Source organism: Equus asinus, chromosome 16 (genome assembly GCF_041296235.1).
Source record: "Equus asinus isolate D_3611 breed Donkey chromosome 16, EquAss-T2T_v2, whole genome shotgun sequence".
NCBI lineage: Eukaryota > Metazoa > Chordata > Mammalia > Perissodactyla > Equidae > Equus > Equus asinus.
Genome location: NC_091805.1, coordinates 42,124,401 through 42,141,620, shown reverse-complemented (window position 1 = coordinate 42,141,620; position 17,220 = coordinate 42,124,401). Strand labels below are relative to the sequence as shown.

General features: G+C 49.3%; 2 protein-coding genes across 5 annotated transcripts; one reads left to right on the top strand and one right to left on the bottom strand.

Annotated features, from left to right (window-relative positions):
* The first annotated feature begins 217 nt into the window (after positions 1–217).
* GSTM3 (glutathione S-transferase mu 3) lies at positions 218–3,403 on the top strand. The gene is made up of 8 exons (XM_014835252.3): positions 218–482; positions 831–906; positions 1,268–1,332; positions 2,012–2,093; positions 2,187–2,287; positions 2,625–2,720; positions 2,810–2,920; positions 3,211–3,403. Exons 1-8 carry the CDS (start codon positions 306–308, stop codon positions 3,307–3,309), a joined length of 807 nt encoding a protein of 268 aa, XP_014690738.2. The 5' UTR covers positions 218–305; the 3' UTR covers positions 3,310–3,403.
* Positions 3,404–9,476: 6,073 nt separating this feature from the next.
* LOC106827366 (glutathione S-transferase Mu 4) lies at positions 9,477–15,547 on the bottom strand. 4 transcript variants are annotated; one of them, XM_014835156.3, is made up of 8 exons: positions 14,584–15,547; positions 14,262–14,337; positions 13,797–13,861; positions 13,415–13,496; positions 13,216–13,316; positions 12,300–12,509; positions 12,113–12,223; positions 9,477–10,020 (listed from the first exon to the last, which is right to left on the bottom strand). In XM_014835156.3, exons 1-8 carry the CDS (start codon positions 14,617–14,619, stop codon positions 9,931–9,933), a joined length of 771 nt encoding a protein of 256 aa, XP_014690642.1. In that variant the 5' UTR covers positions 14,620–15,547; the 3' UTR covers positions 9,477–9,930. The 4 variants fall into 4 exon arrangements, with proteins under 4 accessions (XP_014690642.1, XP_014690644.1, XP_070343106.1 ...); XM_014835158.3 differs by having other exon boundaries at positions 12,300–12,395; XM_070487005.1 differs by lacking the exon at positions 14,262–14,337.
* Between the last annotated feature and the right edge of the window lie 1,673 nt (positions 15,548–17,220).

Genomic DNA, 17,220 nt, shown 5'->3' with positions numbered 1-17,220 from the left:
GCTGGCGATCCCGTGATGGCCAGAGGCTGGGTCAGACCCTCGGGGCTCGTCCACCTCCTCCCGAGCCCCACCCCGCTCGATAACTTTACAGCAAGAATCCTACTCTCCCGGGGTAACCAGCGCCCCACTGCCCGGACGGTTGGCGCTCCTTCCGCCCTGACTGGCACTACTAACGGGCGCAGAGCCCAATTCCTGCCCCGCAGCACGCAGGCCACACTCCTGCCCCCGACTCGCCACGGGGTCTTGCCGCCCCGAACTCCAGGGACTTTAGAAGTCGCGCCGGCGCGTGGACCTCCGTACGCGCGATGCGAGGTGCGCAGAGGGTGGGGGCGGGGCCAGGGCGCTCACGTTGGCCCCGCCTACCTACGTCGGGTATAAAGCCAACCGGTTCGCGGTCTCCCTCTGTTCTTCGAAGGTGTGGTGTTGGTGTGAGCATGTCGTGCGAGTCGTCTATGGTTCTGGGTTATTGGGATATTCGCGGGGTGAGTGCCGTCTCAACGACTGCGCCGCTCGGTCAGGGAGACGGACGCGGAGCCGCCGGGGGCTCGGTCCGCGGTCGTCCAGAGAAGGGGCTCTACCCGGGAGCCACGCCTCCTTCGCCGCGTCGCGCCGGCGGTGCTCCCCGGCCGCGGAGGCCGACCCCGCCCCTGCCTCTGGGATCTGCGGCCCCGCGGAAAGGGTTGAGGACGGCGGGCCGGTCTCGGGGGACGCTTAACGAGCGCCCGGCAGGATGCACCGTCTCTGCGGCCCCGGCCTGGGGGACGTTGGCGGACGGGGGTTGGGGGCCGGCGGAAGCTGCGCAGGCGCTGACCTGGGCCTTTCTCTCCCAGCTGGCGCACGCCATCCGCATGCTCCTGGAGTACACGGATACATCCTATGAGGAGAAACAGTACACGTGCGGGGAAGGTAATGCGGCTCTGCGTCCCGGTGCGCCGGCGCACTAAACCGGGCAGGCCTTCCGACTGTCCCTTCTTGTGGCCTGAGGGTGGCATCACGCCAGAGTCGGGGGGACTTCTGCCCCGGTCACCTGGAGGCTCTCTGCTGTGTCCTGTGTGGGCAGAGAGGCATCCTTTATCTGGAGCTGGAGATTCTCCCCCTGCCATAGCCCAACCCCGTGTTAACCGTTCACCAAATAGGCCCCAGAGAGTAGATGGTTGAGCTTTTGGGGTCCGGAAGTGTGAGATATTGGAACTAGGTTATTTCATTAGATCGTTCCCTTCTCCTCGCATTAAGGAGGTTGGGTTCCACTTCCTTCTCTCTCTTACAGCTCCTGACTATGATAGAAGCCAATGGCTGGATGCGAAATTCAAGTTAGACCTGGCCTTTCCTAACGTAGGTGGCTTAAGGAGAAGAGTGGGCAGAAGGGAAGGCCTTCAAGTCTATCCTTGCTTCTTTCTTCTGGGGTCTAGAAGGAGCTAGAATAGGTGCTCTTAACCTGGATGGAATAGATAGAATTCAGGACTTGAATTTGGAACTTGAACTTGGTTGGAGAAAAAAATTACATTTTCGTTTCCACTAACCACTAACTGAAAGTTAACAGTTCCTTCTATTGTGAATATAGGCAATAAGTGACGTTAGTTATTAGCCATGTCTGTGACTTTGTTACTAGTAGAAGTTGAGTGTTTTCATATTATATTACGTGTGTTGTAGATATTGTAAATATTATTTACAGTCATCATACTTTGAAATTATAGTTATTACAGTTTAGTAAATGCGTTAATAGGCACATATTACTCTTATAATTTTTTAATGTTTTATAAATTGTGTAAATGTATGTAATTTGCTTTCTGCATTTAAACACCTTATTCTCAGAAAGGATCCATGGCATGCACATACACACAGGTTAAGAACCCCTGTCTAGAATCAGGTGGGGACCTAATTCCTACCTTCTACTTATTTTCTTCTTTCTCCTGACTCAGCATCTTTTCTCTACTGTTTGCTTCCCTGTAAGTCTCGTTTTCCTCAGGAGAGAGAGTCAGGTGGTTCGTTTGACCTGTCCTTTTCCTTCTAGCTGCCCTACCTGATGGATGGGAAGAATAAGATCACCCAGAGCAATGCCATCTTGCGCTACATCGCTCGCAAGCACAATATGTGTGAGTGGGGTGGGGCTGGTGAGGGAGATCCGGCTGGTTGCTCACCTGGGAGTGGATAATGCCAAGAGTGCTTTCTTGTCATTTGGCCTACAGGTGGCGAGACTGAAGAAGAAAAGATTCGAGTGGACATCATGGAGAACCAAATTATGGATTTCCGCATGCAACTGACAAAACTCTGCTACAGCGCTGACCTTGTGAGTTTCCTTAGCAGGCAGGCATCAACAAAAAGGGGCATTTAGGAACCAAGGGTTAATTCTGCTCCATTCTGCTCCTGCTACCTTCTCACCAACCCAGTCTGTCAGAATAGGAAATAGAACTCTTCTTTTCTGGGGGTTTGTTTGTCACATAACTCTGGTGTTGACCCCTCTTCCTTGCCAAACCCCTCCTTTCCATCCTGCCATCGCTCCCTGAAGGTAGTGAGAGGAAGGCACCTGGGGAAGGGGCCACTAAGTCTCTGTCACTGGCTGGTGCCCTGATTAGCTATAAGGATGACAGCTATTCTCACTCTCTCTCTTTTTCCCTCTCTCCCAGGAAAAACTGAAGCCTCAGTACTTGGAACAGCTACCTGGACAACTGAAACAATTCTCCTTGTTCCTGGGGAAATTCTCATGGTTTGCAGGGGAAAAGGTAGGAAGGAAGGAAAGGAACAGGATACTTTTCTATCTCTGCAGATGTTAATGAACTCCCCACACCTGACTATCTTATTGTCTGTCTAGCTCACCTTTGTGGATTTCCTCACCTATGATGTCTTAGATCAGAACCGTATGTTTGAGCCCAGGTGCCTGGATGAATTTCCAAATCTGAAGGCTTTCATGTGCCGTTTTGAGGTGATGCTCCCTGCACCTTTGCCTTACAAAAACACTCACCGGCTCCCCTGAGCCCCAGGGGACCCCATTGTGGTAGATTCTTGCCCAACACTAGATTTTGCCTAAAGGGATCAATGGTCGGATACCTCTAAACCTTTAAGTCTTGGGAAAGGCCTGGGTTCTACACCATGAAGGCCCTGTCTACAAAAAGTGGGGAGCGGGAGCAGGCAGCATGTGAATGTCACTGTTTTGGAGTGGGTCTGTTGGACTGAGTGAGAGTCTTTGTAAGATTTGGTATGCTTTCCCTTCAGGCGTTGGAGAAAATAGCTGCCTACATGCAGTCTGACCGCTTCTTCAAGACGCCCATCAACAACAAGATGGCCCATTGGGGCAACAAGAGAATATGTTGAGCATGAGGCAGACTTGCTCTGCTTGTTTTGTTCCATCCCGTCCCTAAGGGCCCTGTACTCCGTCTTCTCTTTTCAATAAATAGCACTTAGGCTGCTGGTGTCTAGCTGGATTTCTTTTGGGTGTAGGGGCTGGAGGAGAAACAGTAGGGTATGTGGAGAATTACCAAGATCTGAGTTCAATCACTGCAACATTGACATCCGCCACCCCCAGCTGTGTTCAATGGCTAGGGGTTCTTGCAGAAGCCTTGTTGAGTGAGTACTAGAAATAAAGGTGAGCTCGCACAGTTGTAGAGAACAGGTGTATTAAATGGGACTAGAGCCCCTATAAACACCTGGTGAACATATCAAGTAAAACTGTGTGGTACTGGGGACTTCACAGAACTGGAGTTCAGAAACGGACCCTTGTATGTGGTACTTTAGTGTGATGAAGATCGTATTTCACACTGGCGGGCTAACCAACAAATAGCATTGAACAATTACCAATTAAAAATAATAGAACCCTTCCTCATACCATTCACTAAAATTAATTCATCTGGAAGGTAAGGCCCAATGTTAAGTAGCAAGCTGTAAAAGTATTAATGAAAATGTAAAAATGTTTTTGATCATAGGGTAGGAAAAGATTCTCTAAATAAGACATAAAAATTGCAAATTGAACAGTACCAAATTCTAAAAGTTATCTGTGATAAGGCACAAATAAGCAAAATTAAATGACAGATGGGATAAAAACAAAGGCCTGGTGTAAAGACTATGTAAAGAACTACAATAAATGACTAACACAACTCACTTTTAAAAAATTGACCAAAAAACCATGAATGAATAATTTACAGAAACAGAAATATTGATGGCCAAAAAAGAATGTTAAAAAGATGTTTATAATCCAAAGAACTGCAAATTACACCATGAGAGACCATTATTCCACCTATCGGATGAACAAAAAGTAAGTTTATAAAGTGTCGGCAAGGCTTAGGAAGGTGATGTGCATTTCCTACGGGTGAACTTGTAAAGTGGTATAGCTACTTTGGAGGATAGTTTGTCAGTCTCTTCTGAAAGTCAGATCATATCCTGTGACCTAATAATTCCATCCTATTAATAACTCACCCATATACCTAAGGTATATACCAAGATTGTGGTATTGTTGGTAATGTTACCACACAAAGGGCACGATCTGCTCACCACAAGATGAAAGCCACTCATCAAGAGGCAAGATGGTGGCAGAGAAAAGACATTTGGTTAAGCAGTGAGCTGGCAAATCAAAATGGGGGACTCGTGTCCTAAAGAACCATCTTAAGGAAGACACAGAATCTTGAAGCAGTTATATAGGCTAGTGGGTTATAGGAGAGATGGTTAGGAATGTTGACCCTCTAGTGTTACAGACTGGGAGTGGACACACCAGGTCTTTCAGTTGTCATTGATGATGGCCATCAGCATAGACACTGTCCAGGCAGCATCACCTTCGTAAGGAACTCAAAAGGACAAAGTTACTGTCATCGCAGCTAGGAGGTATATACACAAGCAGGGGTCATGAAATGTACAGAGTAGGTAGACAGATCTCCTGGAGGGGGCAGATCCAGCAGGGTTAGTTAGTTAGAGGTCATTCAAAGTTACAATATGATTTCTACAATATGGCTTCCCTTATGTCAACCTTGTGTTGACCTGGTATTAGTAATAACAAATAAGTGGAAATTATGTAAATGCCTATCAATACAAGGAATACCATGAGACAATTTGAGATTCAACTGTATGAACTAACATGGAATGATCCCCAAGACACATTGCTGAATTTTTTACATTAGGTTGCAGATTAGTATGTTCAGTATGACATCTCTTATGTTTTAAAAAGGGAAATCATGCAGTAAGCATTTTCTGCAGATAGATTTATGTATGTGAATGCATAGAAAAAGTTCTGCAAGGACAAACCAAATGATATCAAGGCTTACTTCAGGCAAATCAGAGAAAGGCCCAGGCTCCAGAATGGAAGTAAAAGGAGACCCTAGAGATAGGCTAAGGACATTTTTCTTTTTTAACTAGGAGAATGTATTCATGTGTTACTGTGTAATAGAAGCTTGTTTTAAGAAAAGAAAGCAAACTTAAGGGAAACCGACTCCTGTGGAGATTGAATTGGCACCACTCTCCAATTGCAGAGCAAAGTCTTTGAGTAGTTTCCAGCCTAAGACAGTGACCTGAGGGCCAGATTGCTGCCCACTGTGGACCAGGAGCCAAGGATCCCTCTAGGGAGGGAGGGCCAGAGGGCCTGAATGTCTGGGATGCCCAGTGATGTTAGGAGGGCTGCCTCGGGAGGAATTAGTACAGATACGTGATACTAAGCAGACAGTTCAACAGCCACCTTTTGCCAGCTCTGGTAGCAGTAGTCAGGTATTCAGGCCAGTATCTTCAGTATGGGGAGCCTGTGGCCAGAAGAGGTGTAAAGCTGAGAGTTCCTCTGCAACCTGGTAACTATGGACATGAATTTCCATAGTGTGAGTGAGTGAAGTGTGCCCTAAGAGAAGGCCTTGTGGATCTAAGGGAGGCCAGAGAAGCTGAGGATGCCTGTCTGACTAGATAGAGGCTATGACCAGAACTCAGAAAGGGAATGTATTATTTATTGCTGTGTGACAATACTACCACCAATTTAGCAGCTTAAAACAATACACATTGTCTCAGATTGTCTGTGGGTTAGGAGTCTGGGTACAGCTTTACAGGGCTCTCCGCTTCAGGGTCTCATCTGAAAGCTGTTGTCAGTGTGTCAGCCAGGGCTATGATCTCATCTCAAGGCTCAACTGGAAAAGGATCTGCTTTCGAGTTCATGTAATTGTTGATAAAATTTAGTTCTTTATGACCTATTGGCCAGAGGGCTTCAGGTTCTTGCTGGCTGTCAGCCAGAGGCCACTCTTGGCTCCTTGCTTCATCAAACCCAGTAAGGGGGAGAGTCTCCTGGAAAGAGAGACACTATAGTCCTATGTAATGTAACCATGGAAACAATATCCCATCACCTTTGCTGTATTCCATTAGAAGCAAATCACAGGACCTGCCCACACTCAAGAAGACAGGATTTCACAAGGGCATGAGGACCACAGGTGGGATTATGGGGGCCATCTTAGAGTCTGTTCACCACAGGGAAGAGAGCATGGAAACAAGAAATTGGCCCTTCAGTCCTCTGAGAAAAGAATCCCGGGAAAGACAGATGACAGAAGAGAACAACATGGCAATTGGAAAGGAGAAGTTTAAAAAGCATAGGTCTGTATTGCACACGAATTCCAGAGAGAAAGACTACAGGCAAATCATATGTTCCAACTTTTCTAGTTACTATGTTTGTTAGTAAAAATCCACTTAACAGTTTTCGAAAACCAAGGACCTTACTGGCCCAGAAAGCAGGGAAGGCCACTGAGAGGAACAGATCCATTCACAGAACTACAGATGTGGTTTCCCCAGGCTCTAAATCCGCCCCACCTCTAATTCTGACATAGGCCAAGAAGAGAAGGCTGTCGCAATGGTTCCTTCAAGCAAGGAGGGGAAGTGCATGTCCTGTCATCCCAGAGGCAGAGGCCACAGAAATGTTGAGAAATTAGTATACCAGTGATGGGTTTGTGCAAGTAGCATCAATAACAGCTTTTCCAGAAAACAAACTTGCGATAGGTACATTAAATTTGGTGGAGCACTTCCTCAAAATGTATAAGGGTAACTCGTTGTACTCATTGTTGAAGGTTAGGCAACCTAATTAAGGCATTTCCAGTTCAGAAGGAAATGTATTATGTGATTCAAGAAAAATTCATTGTAGAGTTATTTCATTGAGAGAAAGGGTGGAGTAGGGGGCACTGATGTGTATGGACATGGATCCCCCTTTAAAGCAAGCTTAAGGGCTTATGAGAACACCAGGACTTCCAACAGAAAGCGCACATTCCTTCTCCTTCAGCTCCAAGACTAGATGGAGCAATGAGCTCCAATAAAAAGAAATTTAGAGAATTCAGAGAGTTGGCAGGGGAGAGGGAAGGAATTGACCTGTAGTGAGTGATTCGTCTAATGTGCAAATTTGCTCAGGTCACCTCCCTGCTTAAATACACTTGACGGCTTCTTAGGCCTCCAGAAAAAGGCAATCTCCACCAGTTTACAAGATCCTTCATAATCTGTCTTCTGCTTTCGTGATCTGGCTTTCTCCTTGCTAGGGCCAAACTGGAATGAAACATTTCTGAAAACCAACAAAGATGGGCTCTTAGTGTTCTTTGGGGATTTTCTGTGGAAATAATTATAGGTGACTGATTCGTAGCATTTAAATCCAGAAGAAAAGATTCACTGGATGTGTGTATACTTGATTTTCAAATGAACAGCTGCTGCTGTGTGGCCCCACATGGAGAAGAGGGCCAACCTAAGGTGATTAGAAGGGAGTGTTTTCAATGGTGCAGAGGGATGGGAACAGAACAAACAGGATAATCTTCCTATTGTGTTAGAAGTTTGAAGGAAACTGAGAATAGCTCTCTATTTTAGCTTCTATGGTGTAATGTTTCCAATTGTATTAACAGATTTTTTTATTTGGAGGAAGATTAGCCCTGAGCTAACATCTGTACCCATCTTCCTCTATTTTACATGCGGAACACCTGCCACAGCATGGCTTGACAGGCAGTGTGTAGGTCCACACCCGAGTTCTGAACTGGTGAAGCCCGGGCCGCTGAAGCAGAGAGCACGAACTTAACCACTACGCCACTGGGCTGGCTTCAACAGATATTTTTTTGAACACTGACTGAAACCGTATCTGCTTTCTTCCAAAATTATGTTTCAAATGGGAAAAGAACTGGAAGAAGGTAGGAACTGCAGGGCGGCTGTTGGGTCTTCTGGACAGGACTAGCCTTATGGGGGTAAATGTATGTTTAGTTCTAGTAGATATCACTGGTATTTCAAAGTGGTTGTCCCACCAACAATGAATGACAGTGCCAGATACTCCACAAATTCAAGAACAATTGTCAGTCCTTTTGATTTAGCCTATGTGGGTATGTAATAGGATCTATGTGTATAACTCCCCCAATATCTAATGATGTTGAGGACCTTTTCATATGCTTATTGCCCACCTGGATATTCTCTTTGGGGAAATAACTGTTCAAGACTTGGCCCTTTTTTCATGGGATCTGTGTTTGGATAAGTTATTTTTGCATAAGAGTCCTTTAGTGATTTCAGTATTTTCTCCCAGTTGAGCCTTGCCTGAATACTAGACCCACAAGTCAGCAACTATTTATGGTGGCATGGTTTGGGAACTCCTCAGCTACTAGAATCTTCCTCTTAAGCAGCTAACTCTACAGTGTGATTTAAAATTACTTCCAGAGGATGCAATGCAGATGGAGGAATGGTGACTATTCAATGGCCTGAAGGAAACCTATGCTTAGAAATGTTCCCGGGAGGGTATGAAGTGGGAAAACATCAGCCCTTAAGTCCCCATGTAGACTCTGGACTTGCAATGGCAAGAAGAACCTAAAAGTTCCTTAAGTTTAAAAAAAAAGGTCATCTATAAAGAGATCGAGTCGGACTGGCATCACCCTTCTCATCAGCAATGCTGAACTCTAGAAGCTGTCAGTAATTCCATCACATGTCTGAAGGTCTACGTCCTAGAAGTCTAGATGCAGCCAAAGTATTAGTTCAGTGTACACTAGGTGAGACATTTTCAAACATGCAAGGACTAAAGACATTTAAATCACAGGTACCTAGGAAAATGGAGTAACCAAGAAACAAGGTCCCAATGACAGCTGTGAAGCAAGCCAGGGGAAGGCGCTTGAAGGTATCTGAGAAAAGAGTAGAGATACGATCCTAGAGACCTTACACAAGTGATGAAGCCAGACGATGGAGAAGGGAAAGGAATCCTGGTTCTCTCCACTGGGAATTCCCACCACCTCTGGGCCCACCTCACTAAGACACACAGCTCTGCACAGCCATGAGCCCTCAATAATGGAGGATGGACGAAGGAGAGATCCAGGCCCAGAGGGAGGCCTCCCTTCCACAGACAGCCCAAGGAGGCTTCCTGTGTATGGGTGTCAGAAACAGGAACGAGGAGTCTCAGAACACCTTCCAACCACACAGGATGCCCATGGACTCAGCCACTGCCAGCATCACCACTCAGACCGTCAGAAGCAGCAGGGCCAGCTGGAGACTTCAGGTGGCCAGGAGAGAATAAGACAAGACACAGCAGGTGTGATTAAGGCTTTACTGGGGACCAGGCATGGCTGGACAGGGACAAGCTGGGGGAGCAAGGCCAGGACACCAGGACAATACTGGCGTTCAGAACAGTGCCGGGAGCTCAGGGCTGAGCTCTACAGACCAGGGGTCTGCTTGGGGACCTCAAACAGAGCAACCACTGAAGGGAGGACAGTCTGGTTGACTTTAGTTCATGAAGGATAATGCTGGGGGGACTTTGCTGAAGAAATGTAGGGAACTGAAGCTCTCAATGGCCTGGTTGGATGCGGGATAGGGGTAGGGAAAGAAGCCAAATGAAAGACCTGAGTGGGGGTGAAGGGAAAGAAAAGAGGGACTAAAGAACAAGAGGGGTGACTCTGTGAGTGAAGGAGGGTCCAGTTGTTCTCCAGGGCCCCAGGGCAGCAATCAGAGCACTGGCTCCTCGTTCCCATCTCCTGGCCATACACAGTTTTACTTGTTGCCCCACACAGCAATCTTTAGAAACAGAGGCTTTGGGAGGAAGCGGCTGGTCTTCATGTAGGCAGAGATCTTCTTCAGGCCCTGAGGGTGGGGAAAAAGAAGGTCAGATCCCAGGGACTGCTGCCCCACGGGGCTCAGGCACAGCCGCTCCAGGCACAGTGAATGCAGGACCCTGGTAAAGCCCTTCCTTGGGGGCTTAAGTGTTGGAGCATTACACAGTCTTTCTGGGGTCCCCAGCTCTGGAAGGTCAACTCATCCAATTTCCTGGAACTAACGTGCCCTCTCAATAGTTGACACCACTGCCGGAGACTCTGCACTGCCAGGAGCTGCATAGCCACCAGGGAAACAATATAACTACAGAATCTCCATACAACTACCTACAGGATACGATCTACTCTCACCACGTATCACGAGGGAAACTGAGGCACACATAGGGGAAGCACCTTCCTCATGCTCACACAGCCAGTAAGCGGGAGGGCTGGAATGCAGCCTGGCTCTCCCTCCAGTTCTCTGCTCTTTCTGCCACGCTCCCCTCCTCTCCTCCCCACAGGAGGCCCTGTCCTCCCTGTCTGCACAAACTTTCCCCTTTTGCAGAGGGAGGCACCTGGCTTCCCAGGCTTTGCTCACAGAGGGACCCCTAGCAGAACAAAGGGGCTCAGAATGTGCCTGTGCAGCTTAGAAGAGGCCACATCTCACCCAATGACTCAGCAAAACCTCAGTGAAAGCTGATAGGAGGATGTGGAGCAGTGAAGCCAGGCCAGACTCTAATCATTCCTCTTAAAGGAGAAAGTCCATTTGCTGGCCTCTTATCTGGGCCCAATCTCACTGGACCCCAGCCTACCTCATTCCAGTCCTGCTGCAGCCAACTAGGCAATATGACACGTACGTGTCTTTGGGCACCATCGTCTCACATAGACAGTGTCCAGTAAGTTCTAAAGGATCCAAAGATGCTGGCACTGTCTGTACCCAATGGGCAAGGCTCCACAAGCTGCAGGCTGCAGCCTCCGCTGTCCTCCATCCCTCCCTGTCAATCATTCATCCCAGCAATTGCCAAATCCCCAAGGCCCGGCAGCCTGGACCAGAACCAGAGCTGATGAGAACTAGCTGATGAAGCAGATTTCACTATGGGGAATGGGGAAGGAAAACAGATTGTGGGCTGAGAAACCTGTTGCACTAATGCCTCAAATTCGCAAATCTGTAATTAAGCAGACATGCTGCTCTCCAATGAGTGGACTAATTATGACTCCAATAAGTGGACCCATGATGAGCTGTGAGGGGGGTCCTGGCTGTGCTCCTCCAGCAGCCAGCTGGTCCCGCATGTACCACACAGCCTCGTTCCTGTAGTTCTCCAAGTGCACTGAGCCCCAGGAGGCTGAGCTCCAGGCCTGGGTCACCTTTGCAGCCCCACTGTGCCTGACACAGTGCCTCATACACAGGAGAAGATCTGATCAGTGAAGGTGATCTAACATAAACGTACTACCCCATCGCTGAGGCAGAATCTTGGGTAAGTAGTTGGAAGAAGGAAAAGGAGATGGGGGGAAGGTAGTGCCCCAAACAGAAGACAACAAGATAAACTACTTCCATAGGGGCACCCACACGTGGACTCAAATCCCAGGGCCAACTACAGCCTTGGAATCTCAGAACTAGTCCCAACGGGGATCTGATACCTGCCAAGCTTTCTGTAGATCAAGAGTAAATACTGTCTGTGTCTCTGGTGCTTCATATCAAGCCTACTGTGTCTCAACTTCACTAATGCCAGCTACAGACAGACCCCTGAACACGCTCCTTCATCCACGTTGTCCTCAGCTGTGTCACCGAGGCTGGGAAAGGACCTGGGCCTTCGCTCTTTGGCACAGGAAAGCAAGAGCCACTGACTGCTGCCCATGGAAGCCAGACACTGACAAGGAGCCCAGCACAGCCTGTCCTGCCTCGGTGACCTTGAGCAAATTACTTATCCTTTCAGCCTCAGTTTCGCTGTCTGTAACATTCCAGCAGGAATGTGAAAAGGTTACATAGGACCCATTGTATGGAAAATCGTGACCACAGATCCTGACATAATGCAAGTCCTCAATTAACGATAGTTACATTCATTTTGGCTCCAGGACTAGGAAAGCATCAAGGAGAAAAGGAAAGACAAAAGAGATGTAAATAGAAGGAGGATTAGTGAAATCACCTCAAAGCGGGCTATGAAGTCCTTCAGGTTTGGGAACGCATCCAGGCACTTGGGCTCAAACATACGAAGTCGATCAAGGAGGTCATAAGCAAGGAAATCCACAAAGGTGATCTGCAGACAGGCGAAGGAAATGGGTACCAAACTCTGGGAAGAATGACAACTCCCCATCCACAGCCTTCCTCCTTACCTTGTCCCCTGCAAACCAAGGCCTCTTCCCTAGAAACTGTGAGAAGAGCTTCATTGTTTCAGGAAGCGCCTCCAAGTACTCAGGCTTCAGTTTCTCCTGAGGCACAAAACAGCTGTCACCACCCTCAGACACAGACGCCCTCGGCAGGGGGACAGGCCTCCCTAGGGCTGCATATGATCCCCAGCTTCCATGGGTGAGCAGCCATGTGCCCTGTGATGAGAGCTGGGTTGGTTCCCAGACTATGATTTAACCTACCCTGTGGTCATTAGACTCCTGCTGGGAACCACCTCCCATCTGTGGGAGGCAATGGGAAGGCAGAAATCAATGCCACACTGTCCCTGCAGCTGTCACCACTCATCTCCAACCACCCTCCATGGGACAACCCAGGAGTGCTGTGAGAACCTGGCAGAGCTCTGGACTCATGTCGAGCAGAATCAAAGATGCAAAGAACTAAAATCACTCAGGGAAAGAAGTCTTAAGGTCTAGCAGGTGGGTGACATAACAATAGACACTCGAGCCGATTCCAGACAAATGAGGAGAATTTGAGAGGCTGGATGGAAGGAGGGAGAGGTTCAAAGGCCCTGTGGCTGACCCTGAACTGCCTACTGGGCTAATGTGCTGATGTCTGAGGGTGTTAAGGAGATAGCGCTGGGCTAACAAGGAAACACACTGTCAAGGAACTAATTTCCCCTCTAGAGATTCTGGACTCTATCCTAAGATTGGTGGGAACTGACAGTTTTCATTTAATGAAATTTGAGGTTATGAGGGTCACTCTACTGGCAGCATAGGGACCAGGTTGGTAGATCAGCAGCTCCAAGGATTTCAATTGGCAAATAGAACTAGTATACACACGACACAGGAGTCTTCCCTCCTTATCAAAAGCTTGCCCAAACCAGCCCACTGGGATGGGACTCACAAAGTCAGGGTTGTAGCAGAGCCTGGCCAGGGCCATGCGGGTGTCCATAATCTCATTCTCCAAAATGTCCACACGAATCTTCTCCTCTTCTGTCTCCCCACCTATGGCCACACAACACAGACCCTCCCTCAACATCCCACCCCAGCCAAGCCCAGGGCATGGCCACCAGTCCCCTGCATCACACCCCCAGCCCACTCACACAGGTTGTGCTTGCGAGCAATGTAGTGAAGGATGGCGTTGCTCTGGGTGATCTTGTGGGCCCCATCAATTAGGTAGGGCAGCTGGAAGGACAACAGGGGCAGGTCGCTTGGGCCACCAGGGCCCCCTGCTCCCCCTCCCTTGAGCAAGGGTGACATGAAACCTGCACCCACAGCGCCTGGGCCCTGGTAAGCACTAAATAATTATATTGTAAAATGAATGATGAGCTGGGACATAGAGCATCATGGGAAAGCAGTGAAGAGAACCAGGGAGCTCAGAGGCCGAGCAGAAGGCACTGGGTCCTGAGACCTGGAAGCTGGGACAGGAGACGGAGAAGAGGACCTCTCACTCGCCCCCACAGCACCCCCATACCCTGCACCTACATTGGGGAAGTCCAGGCCCAGCTTGAATTTCTCACTCAGCCACTGGCTTCTGTCGTAGTCGGGAGCTGTGGTGGAGAAGATGAGTGACACAAACCTCCCCAGAGTCCAACCCACGTTCCTGGGGGGACTTTCAGGGGATCTGGAATCTGACCCACTAAGTCTCACAGTTCAGGTTGGGGGGAAAGAACACTAATGAGGCTCTGGAACCCACATGGGTGAGGGTCACACAGGGTTAGGCAACCCTAAGGGGAACCCATCCCAGATACTGAGACAGGGGTTCCAGCAATCCCCTCCCTTGTCCTGCCTTGGAAGGAGAGCGCCACCCTCAAAGGGGAGGGGAAGGGGCCGGGCCTGCTCCAGCTGCGGAGGGCAGCAGAGGTGAGTACCAGGTAGTCAGGGCACGGGGGTCTGGTACCAAGGCAGCAGGAGTTGGGTAGAAGTGGGGGCCCCACGCGATTGCCCTACCGTCCCCCATCGTGTACTTCTTTTCCTCATAGTTTGAGTCTGTGTACTCCAGGAGCAGGCGGATGGCATGAGCCAGCTGGGACAGAAGGCCGGGGCCGAGGTAAGAGATTGAGAGGCCTGACTGCCGCCTTTCCCTCCAGGTAACCTCCCACACACCCCTCAGACACCCAGGCACGCGCCCACCTGAGAGGACACGCGGCAGCACGGGGCTGGGATCCAGCAAGCCCAGAAGACCAACCTTCTGCCAGAACCGGTTCGAGCTGCGTAGCGTTTCCCCGCCCGCCCACCTCCATCCCACCCGCCTGGGGGACCCCTCACTCACCCCGCGGATGTCCCAGTAACCCAAGGTCATGGCCATCGTGCTGGTGTTTGCGCTCTGAGTGGAGGGGCCTCAGCAGAGCTGGGACGAGATTTATCTTCCGACCCGGGTGGTGCGAGGCGAGGCCTGCTGCGCGCACCGCCCTCCCGGCCCCGCCCCCGCCGCGCCCTCCAGACTTGGCGACGCCGCCGGAGGCAAGCCCTGTCCCAAGGCAGGCGGAGCTAAGATCCTGCTCAGCTACACTTGCGGGGACTCTGGCCTGGGTCTGCTCGCCAGGACATCCAAAGACCGCCTGGCTCGGGCTCCTCTGGTTTCCCCGCCCCATTCGGAGCTCTGCCAGGGGCAACGGAGTTGGTAGTGCGCTTGGGAGACCAGCCTGAACCCTAAACAGAACCAAGCTCTCTGCCTTCCTTCCCCTCTGGGCATCTCTCTGCTTTGGCTCTGGGTTGCTGAGTTCCCAGTTCCCGGGGCTCCAGGAGGCTCAGATGCCAGGTTAAGGCCAAAAAGCAGTGCCTGGGAAATGGCGGGTTTAACTCAGCACCTGTCACAGAAACAGCAGGACTCAGAACAGTCCGAAATCTCCTCCCAGTCCTTGTAATCCGTGACAGCCACGTGTCTTACAGAAGTACTATCAGTGGGATGGGAAGGACCACCCAGGGCACGGGGCAGAGAAAAGGAACTGTGGTCTCAGGGTTTTCCTTTCAAGGACTTTAGAAGATCAGCCCTTCAGTTTGGGACTAAGAATAAGTGTCGACTGAAGTAAAGAGTCTAGGCGGTATCAGTGAAGGAGTTTTTTCAATAATCAGCGTGAAGAGTTCTAACTCCAGGACAGCAGTTCGACAGAGCGCTCTGAGGGGACGTCTCTGAGGTGTGGGAGTATGAGTGTGGCTTATATCTCTTCAGAAAACAGTGTATGTGTAGGTAAGAGGGGAAAAAAACTGACAACTCAGTTTCAAATAAAGGGATAGAGTACATCTGGGCTTTTCTCTAAATAGCCCCTTGAAGGTAACATAAACAAGAATTTCTTGGTTATACTTCAAACAAGTTCAGAGATGCTGACGTTATCTGTGTGGAGGGAGACAAGGACCAGCGTCATTAATTAGTCCCTCAATCTCTAAGAAAAGCAGGTGGGAAATGTGAGTGCCAGGTACCCCGTTATCTTTTCGTGCTGTGGGTCGGTCCACTGGCATCTTGAGTCATGAGGTCGGGGGTTGCAAAGTCACTTTGACACAGGCTGAAGATGGCCTCTGTGGCTGCTTCACAGCGCAGCATGGAATTTATTGTACTGACTGATACCCATCAGGCTGCTTGCTAGACTTGCCTGTTAGACCAGGGAGAGGGGTCCCAAGAATCTGCCCACATAACCATCAAATATATATCAGTCAACTAGCTTTATGGGGTAACCTGTGAATCTAAACCAGAACCAGTCCCAGCGAAGAGGCAGGGTTTCTAGGTGCAAACCGAGATGTCCTGGCAGCCTGCTAGATGTCCCTCACATTGACAGGAACAGTGACCTGGGGTAGACCACCGGTAGCATGGCGAACTCCCCACAGGACCACAGTCAGGGTGGGCCCTGTGGATCCTTCGCTGTCCAGAGCCACAGAGTCACCGGTTTGAGCCCTGACATTGCTTTCTGACCCATGTGTGGTTGGGTATGAAAGGGTGGCACAGGCAGCCTGTGAAGTCCCTCTGTGATCTGTGACATGTGGTACAAACTCCAGAAGAACAATGTCCAACCTCCCACCTTTCCTCTTTTAAAGCAGAAGACTATTACAAAACTAGGAAAATGGGACATAGTTTGGCCTCTGGGTCATTTTCCTTTATTTAAAGGATGTCGCAAGGTTAGTGGATATGTGAATACGGATAAACGGACCTTTAAAGAAAAAGGACTTTACAAGTTAAAGTGCAAGGTTGATGCTCTACAGAAAACTAAGTTTTAGAATTCTGTAACACGTTTGGATAGGAAGGTATGAACTCTGTACTCAATAATGGTTTCCCACCAGCGAGACAAAGTGTCGAGGAGGGGTAGAGGAGGACACAGAGACTTTCCCTAGTTGCTATTGGGAAAAGCCAGATCTGATTAAGCAGGAATATGACAACTAGCATTTACAGGAAGAGTTTTCTGGAATCCATCAGGATGGGACCCTCTTAACCTCTACTTCCAACTCTTGAGTTACCATGGAATGGCAGGCTGGTCTCCATGTGTCTGTCATCAAGAAAGCTTTCCTCATCGTGCCAACGAGTTAGGAAAATGAAGGCTAAGAAAATGGGATGAGGGGCCAGCCCCGTGGCCGAGTGCTTAAGTTTGCACGCTCCATTTTGGTGGCCCAGGGTTTGCCGGTTCGGATCATCTGCATGACCTACACACGGCTGGCTCATCAAGCCATGCTGTGGCAGCCTCCCACAGAAAGGACTAGAATGACATACAACTACGATGTACAGCTGGGTACTGGGGCTTTGGGGAGAAAAAACAACACGAGGAAGATTGGCAACAGGTCTTAGCTCAGGGCCACTATTCTTCACCAAAAAAGTATACCAACAACAACAACAAAAAGAAAGTTGGATGACATGAACCTGAAAGTGAGGTCACCTGAATGATGGAGACAAGAGCCAATCCAGGGAGTAACTTTAGGTTGCTGA

Bases quoted from the DNA above. Each gene is read 5' to 3' on its own strand.
- LOC106827366 (XM_070487005.1), bottom strand. From the start codon at position 14,905: ATGGGGCGGGGAAACCAGAGGAGCCCGAGCCAGGCGGTCTTTGGATGT. The intron at 12,510-13,215 runs GTGAGTCCCATC...CTCTCATCACAG, and splicing joins TCTGCTACAACCCTGACTTT to GGCACATGGCTGCTCACCCA. The intron at 10,021-12,112 runs GTGATTTCACTA...CCCCACCCTCAG, and splicing joins ACTTCATAGCCCGCTTTGAG to GGCCTGAAGAAGATCTCTGC.
- GSTM3 (XM_014835252.3), top strand. From the start codon at position 306: ATGCGAGGTGCGCAGAGGGTGGGGGCGGGGCCAGGGCGCTCACGTTGG. The intron at 1,333-2,011 runs GTAGGTGGCTTA...TTTTCCTTCTAG, and splicing joins TAGACCTGGCCTTTCCTAAC to CTGCCCTACCTGATGGATGG. The intron at 2,921-3,210 runs GTGATGCTCCCT...CTTTCCCTTCAG, and splicing joins CTTTCATGTGCCGTTTTGAG to GCGTTGGAGAAAATAGCTGC.